The sequence below is a fragment of the Monodon monoceros genome, unplaced genomic scaffold (genome assembly GCF_005190385.1).
Source record: "Monodon monoceros isolate NGI ecotype Baffin Bay Population unplaced genomic scaffold, NGI_Narwhal_1 Super_Scaffold_18, whole genome shotgun sequence".
In the NCBI taxonomy this organism is placed as follows: domain Eukaryota; kingdom Metazoa; phylum Chordata; class Mammalia; order Artiodactyla; family Monodontidae; genus Monodon; species Monodon monoceros.
In genome coordinates, this window is record NW_021703774.1 from 175406993 (window position 1) to 175420816 (window position 13824).

The 13824-nt window shown below is 44.1% G+C and overlaps 1 protein-coding gene across 10 annotated transcripts in view; it reads right to left on the reverse strand.

Annotated features, from left to right (window-relative positions):
* The window catches only part of CAMTA1 (calmodulin binding transcription activator 1), an 823330-nt gene that overhangs the window by 19490 nt on the left and 790016 nt on the right, over positions 1–13824 (reverse strand). For 6 of the 10 annotated variants that reach the window (XM_029227275.1, XM_029227277.1, XM_029227284.1 and 3 more), the window contains 7 exons: positions 12503–12654; positions 8857–9053; positions 8076–8154; positions 7512–7827; positions 6565–7088; positions 1840–2027; positions 1101–1347 (listed from right to left, as the gene is read on the reverse strand). In XM_029227275.1, the coding sequence (XP_029083108.1) occupies positions 1101–1347; positions 1840–2027; positions 6565–7088; positions 7512–7827; positions 8076–8154; positions 8857–9053; positions 12503–12654 (1703 nt within the window). The remainder of the gene's footprint in view (positions 1–1100; positions 1348–1839; positions 2028–6564; positions 7089–7511; positions 7828–8075; positions 8155–8856; positions 9054–12502; positions 12655–13824) is intronic. The other 4 variants (XM_029227281.1, XM_029227280.1, XM_029227279.1 and 1 more) reach the window with 1 other exon arrangement.

A 13824-nucleotide genomic window follows, 5' to 3' on the forward strand; every position in this document is an offset into this window, starting at 1 on the left:
CTTAAATGGAATCATGACTCATTTAATTGACTTTCTCAGAACTGAGACCAGAGGTTTACCAAAATGCAGTGATAAGTTAGTATCAGGATAAATTAAAAAAATGAATTTACAGAATAACTCTCTTATTATTCCTGCTTCTAAATAGAACCATCATATTTGGATGTTAGGAGGCCTAAAACAATATTCATTTTCAAAGTATTTAAAGAATTAGGTATTGCACTATTTGTCCTTATAAATTTCCGCTCTCTGCTGTCTTTCCTAAGATAACACCAAGTCCTCTACTTTTGTTTTTATTTATTTATTTATTTTTGGCTGCATTGGGTCTTTGTTGCTGCGCTCGGGCTTTCTCTAGTTGCGGCGAGCGGGGGCTACTCTTCATTGTGGTACACGGGCTTCTCACTGCGGTGGCTTCTCTTGCTGCAGAGCATAGGCTCTAGGTGCACGGGCTTCAGTAGTTGTGGCATATAGGCTCCGTAGTTGTGGCTCTCGGGCTGTAGAGTGCAGGCTCAGTAGTTGTGGCGCACGGGCTTAGTTGCTCCGCAGCATGTGGGATCTTCCCGGACCAGGGCTCGAACCCGTGTCCACTGCATTGGCAGATGAATTCTTAACCACTGCGCCACCAGGGAAGTCTGGGTCCTCTACTTTTGGATCAATGATTGATGGCTCGTAACACCTTCTTAAGGAGGTCAGAGACTCCTCTGAGAAACTGTGGAAGTCTCTGGACCCTCTCCCACCAAAAATGCACTTTACCATAAAATTTTAGGACAATCAGTCACCAGGCCTCCAGCTAGAAACCCCTGCTCTAGGTCATAAATTCCTTGCGGCAGAAGTGTCAACTTACTTTACATTAATTAGATAATAAATATCCATTATCATTACCAACAGTTCAGATGGTGACAACCATCACACTACTTGTCAGTTTTATTTCACTAAAGCTTCTGACAATTATTAATAATCTCATGGGACCTAATTAATAATGTCAACTAACAATTCTATCGATTCAGAAGAAAAAAAAAGAAACAGCATATGTTTTAGTTTGAACGACTCTGACTTTCCCGACCTTAAGAGCGTCACCGCATCAAGACTCTGTTGTCTTTTACCTTGTACTTCCGGAAAGCTGTCTGGACAAGCCTGGCCGCTTCATAGAGTTCTCTCTGTTCGTGATCAGACAGAGTCAGCTGAGCAAATTCATTCTCCACCTTCTCACTGGCAGACGCACTCAGGAATTCAGACCAGTCTGCGGCGGAGGGAAGGCTGGGTTTCTCGAAAGCTATTTCACTGACTGGTGAGCCTACAGGGCTCAGGCTGGTATTAGAAGAAGGGGTTAGAGGCTCGTTATATGCACTTCTGAAACAAGAAGAGACACAGGGGAGAGAGGCTGGTGATTGGTTTGCATGATGCATTGCACGCTGGTCAACGAGACAAGATGGTACCTACTGTGGACCATGAGGGATATGCCTTCACTCAGTCCAGAGAGCTGCTAAGCAGACTCTGAATGTCCTTCAGTTAGTAACTTCACACTGAGCACCTGTTATGAGTTTAGTACTGTGCTAAGTACTAAATCCACTGAGTCCCCTATCCAATCGTGAAACTTCAGGTGAACTGGCGGGAGAACACCAGGATACATTATCTCCTGCGCTCTGACGTGGGAAGAAAAATCACGGGAGAGGTGAGGACATGAGGGGCCCTTGGAAGAGGCAATGGAACTCGTCTTAACGCTTCCTTCCTTCCTTGACAAGGCCATTCATTACACGGAACTCCTCAGATCCAGTGGGCCTCCGGAGCCTCCACGTAAACCCAGGAGCTTGCCCTGGGGAGTGGCCCACAAACGCTACTGACCTGATCTGGGCGGCATTTGGCAGATGGTCTGCGTCAGCTAGGTAACCGGCCAGCCAGCTCATCGTACTGCTGATGGTGGCCGCGTCTGTCCTCTCCAATGCCGGGGACTCCGTGGGCACAAAGTTCTCCTGCTTGATCCGCTCAGGGGTGGCTTCGATGATGTGCTCTGCCAAGGTCATCATGTTCACCTGGGGCCCAGAGGTCAGAGAACACTCAGGTCAGGGTGGCACCTTAGAGGTTATCCAGGCCTACCCCCACTCCCCCCACCGTGGAAAGAAAGAAAGGGGAGAGGGCGGGCTTACACCTCAGTCCAGTGCCCTCCCATCTCATCGTAAGGTTTTCCGATTCACCTGAACGTGCTGAGATCCCAGATCTGATTACCTCCACATCGCAGTTTGGTCCCAAACCTTAAGTCTTTGAGAACGTCTGGCTTGTGCCTACTTTCCACTCTCAGCTAGGATCAACCAGTTAAGGATGCTATGACTGGGCAGTCCTGGTCATATTATTGTCGTGACACTACTGGTTACCTGACCACCATCACCCCATTGTGCCTTGCCCAGAGAACCCCAGTTTTGTAGAGAGAGCAACGAGCCAACATCCAGGGGACAGCTCGTGACTGATACAAGCCAACTGTCCTAATCCCCTTCTTGGTTTCCCACCTTCCGTGCACCAAGGAGGGGAGGATCCGTGACCCACTTCTGGACAGGAGACTGCACAGAAGTCTGCTGGGTGGGCTCTGGGCAAAGCTTTTGCTTTCCTGATGAAAGGTAAAGATGCACCTGGCCCTTTCCCCCTCCTCTTCCTGCTCTGACTACAGATGAGCTCCAGAAGCTACATTACAACCATAAAGCAACAAGCACGAAGACGAAAGGCCAAAGAACAGAAAATCCAGAAAAAGTCCTGGTCCCGGATGGCATTATTGAGCAACTGAACCTCTGGACTTCTATGAGAAAAATAAGTCATTTTCTTATTAAACCCCTGGAGTTAGGTTGCTGGTACCTGCACCCAAAATACATTCCTAATGGATACATTTAGGAATCCTCAAAACTAGGCTGGAGTAGATATATGTGGTCAGAATCAGAGATATGACCTTGTTTTTAAAAGTTTCCTTGCACAACTCTTGAAAATGGAAGTTGAAATATAGCAGTTTAAGTTTTTAAGTGAATTGAAAATGTTCTGAAAGGATCTATACAAAAATGACAAAATGCTTATCTTACAACATGCGTGAACCTGAAAAACATTATGCTCAGTGAAAGAAGCCAGACACAGAATATGACAGGTTATGATTCCATTTATACAACATTTCTAGAAAAAGAACAATTCTGGGGGAGAGAAATCAGATCAGTGGTTGCCCAGGGCTGGTATGGGAACAGAGAGTGACTGCAAAGGGGCACAGGGAACTTCTGGGGTGTGATGGAAGTGTTCTAAATGGGACCGCGATGATTGCACAGCTGTAAAAATTCACAAAAGTTCATTACACTGGGAACTTAAAGTGAGTGAATTTTATGGTATGTAAATTACACCTAAATAAAACTCTTAAAAACACTTATCTTGGGTAATTTTCTAAATTTTCAACAAAGAACAAGAATTATTGTGACAGGAATAAAAATGAAAACATTTAAGGAAAAAAATATCACAGCTTTTCTTTTCCTTTTATATTGGCTCTCTTGGTTTGTGAGTCAAACAGGAGGAGGTAAGTCCTACTTTGATTTTTTTTCATGAAAGTATTAAAAAGTGGAATTTCTTGAGACTGAAGGTTATAGCTATCTGTAGTCACTCCTTTCCCAAACCCTCTATTTTATAAACACGTGTCAGTGTAAGAACACCTTAATATCATAATAAATGCAACATTTTGAGATACCAAGTAGCTGATTTTTCATTGTGATAGCTACAAAAGGCAATGGAATTTAAATGACTTTCAGGTTTTTTATTCAAATGATGTTGGGTCTTTATTTAAATTCTCTTTGGGTCCTAGTATATGAGCAGTTTTCATAAATGGTCTTGGATATCTAAAAAGAACACTGATATGTATATTTACTATGTGTATTCATACATCTACATAATTATATATATATATATATCATACATTAAATATACATAGTCAAACTTTCTAATTGTATTGTCAATATTTTCATATCCTCTTCATACTTGAGCTGACAAATTTTGAAACAATTGTGTTAGTCTCACACTATGATTATAGTTATGGTTCCACATTTCTTCAATCTTTACTTGCTTTAATATTTAGAAGCTATGTTGTTAGGTGCATAATGGCTCATTACAGTCATATCGTTTTGACAAATTATATATATATATACTATTTGCCTTACCTGTACTTTTTATCTTTTTTCTTTTTCTTTTCATTTGTCTGTTATATCTTTACCTATCACATCATTTTCATTCTTTCTGTTTCATTTCATTTAAATTCTTTTACAAGCAGTATATAGTATATTTTGCTTCCTTTTTTTTTTTTTTTAACCCAATCTGAGAATCTTTTAATAGAATTAACAGTTTCCAAAGTGGGAATAAGTCATGTTTGAAAATATTCCTATAATATTATGTTATACAGTATTATTTCTGTTGTTGCTTTTTTCTTTATTACCATTACTGAACTCTTCCTGAATGGGCCAAATTTTCTTTTTTCCCCCTTAAATGACATAGAAATTCTGTAGCCTGTTTTAACACTACCTATTAACTTGACATTTCTAACAAGCATATTTCAGGCTACACATATCTATCGATATAATAATTGGAACAAACTTTGCTTTTCCCTGGACAGGGGAACTGCTTTAATACACTTTTACCTTCCTTGCCCTACCTCCCTGGTTTTGTTAAAACAATTTAGAATCTTAGCTCTAGGTTATTTTTTGAAACATTATTCCTCTTTATTTAAAGAATTGCTTATCGTGCAACCACACTATTAATAATTATTCAGAGATATCAGTATTACTGGTTTTACTGTTCACTCCTCCATGAACTCTGGCTTGCCATTTCTTGAATTATTTCATTAATTTTAATTGTTAATTTTTTCATTTGGCTAAAATGCTCCTTTAGACTGCTGCTTTTTTCATAGGTATGTGGTCTTAAATTAGTAAAATATTCTCTGAAGTTTCAGTGAAAATATAAAGTAGATTTTTTTTTAGGTTATTTTCTATTTCCTGCACCAACTGTTTCAGTAAGGGCCAGTTGCTCTAAAGCTGTGCTATCCAATGGCTATTCAAACTTAAATTAATTAAACTTAAGTAAAATTAGAAATTCAATTCCCGATTCACACTGAATACATTTCCAATGCTCAGTACCACACACGGCCACTGGCTACCATATTGGACAGGGCAGACATAGAATGTTTCCATCACTACAGAAAGTTCTGGTGGACAGCACTGTTCTAGATGCTCATCTTAGTTCCCCTCTTTTAAGCTGCTGATTTTCATAGTCTGGTGATTTATTATTATATGTTTATATTTATAAATGTTGTTCTAGATTGCTCAGAATTAATATCTAGTAGGGGCTCCATCAGAAATTGTTTAAAACAGGGCTTTAACTATGGCAGGTCAAACCCAGCTAGCTGTTTGTGTAAATAAAGTTTTATTGGCACATGGCCCACTCATTTGTTTAATATTGTCTAAGGCTGCTTTTGTGCTACAAAGGCAGACTGAATAGTCATGACAAAGTCTGTATTGCCCACAAAGCCTGAAATATTTACTATTTGGCCCTTTCCAGAAAAAATGTGCCAACCCCTCATCTCAAATATTATTTGATTTCCTGCGGAAGGCCTCCCCACAATTGTAGTGGTTGGTAGATCAGTAGCGGGGCGCCCACCACGCACCAGGGATGGAAACATACTGGTATGCATGCATGATTCTTGTCCTGTGCTAAACAGTGGGGGCTGGTAGGAAGGGTCCCCTGGGATGCAATGAACAGGAGTGTTTTAGCAACCAGACCTATCTAGGAATGCTGTCTGGGATACGAGATCCCCATCATTTCTACAGGCACAGGTGCCCTAGTGAATTTCTTATGGGAGTTTTCTCCTTTTATATTTGTTTTGGATTCTATCGATGGGAAGAGGGAAAGAGAAGAAGTCAGACACATGTTCTCAGGATGCTCATTTTGTCCTCCCCATAGGGTATATTTTAATTAATGGAATTTGCTTGTTTAAGAGCCTAACCTCAAATTTACTTCAGTATGTATTCTCTTAATCTATAACAACTGTGAAGCCCTAAAAGGATCCTGGATTTATCATAAAAGCAGTCAATTATCAGCTTTAGGGAGATTCCACTGCACCTCATGAGAGCCTCAGACGATATATGCCTTTACAAGGGCTAGAGGCTTGTTGTGCTTATCAAATCACTTACGTCATTCAAATTCTACCCACAGGCCTCCCGTTTTAGCCATTATCAGGCTGTGACTCTAACTAGTACTTAAACAGCAAAATCAGTCACCCTGGATGCAAGGAGGAAGCAAAAGACTTATTGTAGGAGTTTTGAGGAGCTAGTACAAGGCTCTACTGAGATCTGGGTCCCTGGTATTTAGGCCCTGTTCACAATGCTTGACTCACAAGTGAAAATGTGGCCCAAGTAAAGAAGACACTCCAAAATTCTTATATATAAGCCCAGACTTCGCACCCTTCACCTGTGAGAAAATGACATGACCTCTGGAAATTGGCAGTAAAGATCAAGGAAACTAGGACGGATGGACCAGCCTCTGCAGGTTTACCTTCCCCACGCTCACCTGTATATCATCCATGGGTTGTGAGCACTCCTCACTTTCTGCACTATCACGGTAGGACCCCAGCTCTGTGTTCACCACCTCTCTGTTAGCCATCATCAGGACACTCATTGGTTCCCGTGGACGCACCTGTGAAGGTGTTGCATCCTTTCCTACACTGGTCCCCTTCGGATTTCCAGTCACCTGTACTGTAGACACACCAATGTAAAGATCTTTGGAATTCCACTTTACTACCGGCTGAGATCCAGAGGCTTGGAATCCTGCAGTCTCTGGAGTGGGAGGGGAGATTTCCCGGCTGTAGTCCCTCACTCCTTCACTGGGGCTGATTGTCTCGGGGACAGACTGCTTAGAACTAGGGCTCTGCTTCCTGATATTTGGCTGTTCCAGACTCAGTGCAGTGGAAAGCAGCTTCTCCTGCCTTGCCTGGAAGTACTCAGGGTTCAATTTATGCTTTTTGGGAGCTGGATAATCTTTGTGGCTCTCACTGCTGTAGTAATTAGAGGGTTCAGACCGAGGTCTTCTCAGCTCTGAAAAGTACAGTAGAAAGGATAGTCAGGACAGGCGATACAATTAGGAATCCTAAAGAATTAACACTTTCTCTATGCCTGAGAGACACGAAGTGCAAAGCCAGAACTCAAGACATGTCCCTAACATTTCAATATTCCCCAGCAGCATATACTATATTCAGATAATCCTCCTCCAAAATCTGTAGTTCTTTCTTGCACGAACATAGATTTTTTTTTTGCTACTTTCTGCAGTTTTGGGGTGGTATGGGCCGGGGGAAGCACTAGGCATTCTAATAACTAAAAGGAAAATTAGAAACACTAAAAAAAAAAAACCCCAAACCCTTAAATGTATGTGAATATCCTATGGACTTTTCTGAGGGTAGCTGCACGAAAGCAAAAGGGAAATCTGCCAAGTTCTGAGATGTAATCATTTAAAATGTTTACCTGGATTGGTACTTGCAATGACGGTGACTCCTTTGGGTATTTCTGGGGAGTGGATTGTTTCGCTGTGCCACTGGGTCATCCAGCTCTCTGCACTGGGTTCCTCACTTGCAGGACAGTGGATTCTGGGGTTCTGGCCAAGCTGAGCCTGCTCGTCCCTCTGCAGGTGCTCCAGACACTCTGCTAATTTCACATGACCCCTTGACCTGGCAATTCCCAAAGGCAGCCTTCCTAGAGAGTCCGGAATAGAGATAGCCCGACGGTCCCACTTGTACAGCACGACAGCTGCTTCTAAGTGCCCGAGAGCACATGCCCACATCTGAAAAAAGAGAGAGACAAAGCGAGCTTCCTCAATACGAGTTAAAAAACATATTTGACCTTTGCCATTGCTGCCAATTGACTAATTGGTCCTCGGCACCGATCTCAATGGGGCCATAAAACGTTACCATTACAAAGTAGCTCCGATACATGTCGTATGTTCAATGAGGGATAATACAAAGGGAACCAAGCACATCCCTATGCCAGCCTAGAAAAACAGTTCGGGGAATAAATGAACCCATTTCTTACCAGAGGAGTACAGGAGAAGTGGTCCACATTCAAGGGGTCAACCTCCAGTTCCAAATCAATGCTATCTGCATGCTTTGTGCTGGAACGAACAGCACCAGAAATTACTGCACAATGAATCCACGTTAAAAAATACCAGAACGTTATGAAACCCACAGAGATGAAACCAAACTGGGCGTGTCACATTCCTGGCGTGAAGAAATAGAGCCCCAGACTCCCTAGGGTGCTCTGGGCTCTCTGTTTTGCCAGAGGCCCAGGGGAAATAAAAAGTCCAATGTTGGGCTTCCCTGGTGGCGCAGTGGTTGAGAATCTGCCTGCCAATGCAGGGGATACGGGTTCGAGCCCTGGTCTGGGAGGATCCCACATGCCGCGGAGCAACTGGGTCCGTGAGCCACAACTACTGAGCCTGCGCATCTGGAGCCTGTGCTCCGCAACGAGAGAGGCCGCGACAGTGAGAGGCCTGCGCACCGCGATGAAGAGTGGCCCCCACTTGCCACAACTGGAGAAAGCCCTCGCACAGAAACGAAGATCCAATACAGCCAAAAATAAATAAATAAATTTATATATATAAAAAAAAAAAAGTCCAATGTTTAGTTCAGCATCTCACTCAGGACTTCGCAGGCAGAAGTTCATAGAACTTCTTGGAACTGTCCACAGAGAGAGCCCTTTGCTCTCAGGCTACCACGCTCCCCGAATGGCCAGATTTCCCTCCACCACTGGACACCCTAAGAGGAACGCCTGCTGAGGGGTGAGGATGACAGCGTCCGTCTGGCCCCAGCCTTACCGCCATTTGATCAGGGTCTGGATGAGGGTGGCGTAACCCTGGGCTGCGGCCAGGTGGAGGAGGGTCATTCCACGGAAAGTCTTTGAGTGGATCAGATGCTTGGACTTTGCCCAGCAGGCCCGGCTCATCATCTTCTCGCACACGACAACCACGCGGCTCTCAAAGCAGCTCCCCAGGGTCCCGGGGCCAGATGCGCACTGTAATGAAATGGCACGTGTTCCGATCGGAGGACCAAAGGCCCTGTACCAAGTCAGCATTCGGATGCCGGGGTGGGAAACCAGTGCGTTATGATTTGCAGCGGAAAACGGGAAGCATGAAGCTGAAAATAAGACATCTCGAAAGGGAGAACAGAACGTGCTGCGTCCAGCTCAGCGGCACATGTCCGCAGCCGGGCACACGGTAATTTTCTGTAACTCTAAGGACGTCAGAGTCCGTCTGCTGCAGCTGACGCTCTGATTGTGAGCTTCGTGCTGATCCAGCTCAGGGAAAGTATATACGGCTAAAAAGAAATGAACAGAAAACGTGGCCCCAGCCTCCCAGCTGAAGTAAGCACTGCAGGCAGTAAACTGTCAGGGGAGAGTAAGGCAGGGTAACGTATGCTTCCACCACCGGCTGCCTGGAGCTCCTGACTCCCCTGCTCCTTCTGAAGGAGAATTAAGTCACTTAGATGGGGATTTTTCTCCCTAAAGAAGCACTTAGAAATATCCAGTAATACATTTGCAACAACATGGATGGACCTTGAGGGCGTTACATTAAGTGAAATAAGTCAGAGAAAGACAAATACCGTATGATGCCCCTTATATGAGGAATCTTCACACACACACACACACACACACACGCCTCCTGACCTCATAGATACAGAGAACAGCCTGATAGTTGCCAGAGGTGGGGGGAGGAGGTGGGAAAAATGGGTGAAGGGGGTCAAAAGTTATAAACTTCCAGTTATAAAACAAATAAGTCCTGGGGATGTAATGTACAGCAATGGCAACTATAGTTCATAAGACTGTACTGCATACTGGAAAGTTGCTAAGACAGCAGATCTTAAAAGTTCTCAACACAAGGAGAAAAAGTTTGTAACTATGTGTGATGATGGATGTTAACTAGGCTTATCATGGTGGTGATCTGGCAAAATGTATACAAATACCGAATCATCTGGCTGTGCACCCGAAACTAATATGATATTATATGTCAATTATATCTCAATTGAAAAAACAGATTTTAGGGCTTCCCTGGTGGCGCAGTGGTTGAGAGTCCGCCTGCCGATGCAGGGGACACGGGTTCGTACCCCGGTCCGGGAAGATCCCACGTGCCGCGGAGCGGCTGGGCCCGTGAGCCATGGCCGCTGAGCCTGCGCGTCCGGAGCCTGTGCTCCGCAACGGGAGAGGCCACAACAGTGAGAGGCCCGCGTACCGCAAAAAACCCAAAAAAACAGATTTTAAAAAATCCAGTAATAATCCAGTCCTTTATATAAAACAAAAAGGACACTGGGGAAGGCATGAGAGACCTTGAAATTTAAGCGTTCTTGCTAACCACAGAGGCACACGAGAAAGAGAAGTTCACTCATGTTAGCCACCTGGCTTTCTTCTCTTTTTTGTAAAAGGAGGTTGTGAAAGAAGAAAAATAAAATCAAAGTTAGGAACCTCAACAGCTTATCTGAGTCTCTGCTCTAGCACTTTTACATTTCACAACCACCACCCCCCCACCCCACCCCGAATAAATGGCCCTTCTGGTCTAATTCTCCTCTCTGGTATTATTTTAAAGGTATTTTGTCCAGTTACAAACCCCATGAAATTCAATTACTACAGAAACACTGTTGCTCCTCATTGTTTTCTGTTTTGAAATCTGGAAAAAAAAACATCTGCAAAAATAAAAAGTCAGAGGACGGTTAATGTCACCCTCACTAGAACTGTCGCGACATGTTTAGAGGAGCACAGCCGGGCAAGCCCGACCTTCAGCAGAATGACCTTGACTCGAAAGGCCCAGACAGACACATTCAGGGGCACACGGAAGTCACTGGGTAGTGGGCAAAGAGGAAATTTCTTTGCATTAACAAAAACAGCTCCATCTCTATCACATAAGGTGGACACAGATATCTATCGAAGCCAGCTTAAACTGATGAAAGAGTATTCAGTAGCAGTTAATATGGGATCAGACAATAGGCCAGTTGCCAGATAGGTGAGCTATAAAATGACACTACTCTCCATTCCCTTTATGAAGCCTTTGTTGGTGAAATAAAAAGGATTTCGTGGGAATCTCTTATTTTAGCCATGAGATAGATAGTAAATAATGTTTACTTCTTTTTATAAAACAGTAGTATCAGGTGGACAGGAAGCCTTAATAATATTTTCCTTTGTGCCAAGTCTTTCCTTTTCCACTGATTTCTTAAGATAGGAGAGAAATAAGAAGGAAATTCCGGGAAAAAGGTTGGTTTCGGGGGTGTGGTACCGTATGCTTTGTTTTCATCTATTGTGATGAAATAGATGTGTTTCATCTATTATTAAAAATATTACTAATACTTGATATTTACAAGGATCATAAAACTCCAAATGTTCACTTTAAAATATAATTGTTCAGAAAAAAATCAACATTCATCTTGAAGAGAAAGAGGGGGAATTATTTGAAGTTTTTAGGTGATGTCTCAGTGGTGGAGGTAAGAAACACCATCAGTCCCTTTAAATTCATTCTAGGGGACTTCCCTGGTGGTGCAGGGGTTAAGAATCCGCCTGCCAATGCAAGGGAAAACGGGCTTAATCCCTGGTCCGGGAAGATCTCACATGCTACGGAGCAACTAAGCCCGTGCGCCACAACTACGGAGCCCACACTCCTAGAGCCCGTGCTCCGCAACAAGAGAAGCCACCGCAATGAGAAGCCCATGCACTGCAACAAAGAGTAGCCCCCGCTCGCCGCAACTAGAGAAAGCCCGCGCGCAGCAATGAAGACCCAACAATGCCAAAAAAAAAAAAAAAAATTTAATTAATTAAAAAAAATTTATCCTAGGGCCTCCTGAAAAATAATTTCTGCCTAGGAAACTTCCCCAAAATGAAGCTCCTAAATGAAATTGACATAAAGCCTTCAAGACTAATGGGACTCTAAAATAATATTTGATGATTTCCCTGTACCTGACAATAATAATGCATTCATCACGGAACTGATGAAAAAGCATTTGTAACAACGACAGAATGTATAATGTTCTACTATTCTGCACTGAAAAATTACAGAAACAGTTTCTCTGGGCCCTTATAAAACAATTATGTTTTCTATTTATACTTAAGATAAAGATAGAACACAAAACACAAAATAGGTTCTAATTGAACTCTGAGCCCAGCGAATCTGAGTCATCTCTTGGCCTCTGTTCTGTCACTGGATGCCCGCCCTCCCGCTGTCAGATAACTGCAGTGAGTTCTGAGATCAGTAAGTGATTCGAGGCTTAGGAAGGTGAACCACTGAGAAGCCCCACAGTCCAAGGCTTCTTCCCTAACACAGAGTTGAATACTCAGAAACACAGGGACTACAAAGCACCCCCCTGCCTCTTGCCTCTTCCAGGAAGGGTGCCAGCAGCAGCAGAGAAGGGACTTGTGATCGACAGCCTCGCACGTCAATAAAACATTAGACACCATGAAAGGCGACAGTCCGCGCAGACTCGTACCTGAGCTTGGCTTCCTCCGTTCCCACTACCGCTGCCCCCTCCGCTGCTCCCTCCTCCGCTCCCCTGCTTGTGCTGCTGCGACCCGGTCATCTCAGCCATCCTCCTTTCCATCTGCTCCAGTCGCTCAAGGATGGACATCCTGAACTGGTTATCTAGGGCAGAACAAGGAAGAGTGAGGTTGTGTTCTGGAAGAAGGGCCATTAACACGTGGCCTAGGCGAGCCTGCAGGACGGGCATACAAGATGGCCACCGACCCAACCAAATCACCGGGCTTTGTCCAGGCTGGATTTCTCCAGCACGGTAGTGACCCTGACACTTCACATAAGACTGCAGCCTCGACAGCAGCCCAAAGTTCTCAGCGAAAGGAACAGAAAACCCGTTTTTGTCAAGGTCCTGGTTTCAGGTTCCTGGACCTCATTTCTTTGGCAAATTCCCCAATGGAAACCTTGAAGAGAGATCTGGTTGAAAGGCCCCTAGAGCAAACAAATGAAATGAATACAATTTAATTTAAATCACTGGAAGAAAGCAATCACTATGGGAAAGAAGAACACACACAACCCCACACAGATATAGATATCTAGATTTTTTTTTTAAGTAGTATCTTTTACCCACACACTGGAAAAAAAAAAAAAAGATTTTCTGATCCAGGCTGTAGCCACAGACACACACATACATTAGAGCTGGGGTTAGGTAAGAGTAAATGCAAAGGCCCTGAGGCAGAACGTTCCAGGAGCAGAAGCCATGTGGCTGGACCACAGCAGAGAGGAGAGCAGAAGATGAAGCTGGAGAGGCGGGTAAGGACCAATCAGGACACAGTTAAGAACACTGGCTGTGCCATATAATAGTTGTGTAACTTTGAACAAAACCTTTGGTGTCTCAGTTTCCTTAACTCTTCTTTTTTTCTTTTTTTTGTGGTACGCGGGCCTCTCACTGTTGTGGCCTCTCCCGTTGCGGAGCACAGGCTCCGGACGCGCAGGCTCAGCGGCCATGGCTCACGGGCCCAGCCGCTCCGCAGCATGTGGGATCTTCCCGGACCGGGGCACGAACCCGTGTCCCCTGCATCGGCAGGCGGGCTCTCAACCACTGCGCCACCAGGGAAGCCCTCCTTAACTCTTAAATGGGGACAGTGTCTGTGCTTACCTCCGAGGGGTGCTGAGAGAATTTAATGAAGTAACAGATGAAAACGCTCAGGACATGGGTAAGTCCCAGATAAGTGTGCCAGCCATCAGCATCACCTTGTGGCATGTGAATGAAATGTCTTGGGAAATTGATCAAACACCTGTGACAACATAGTTCTTCCTCAAAATTGCTAATGGCGTCAC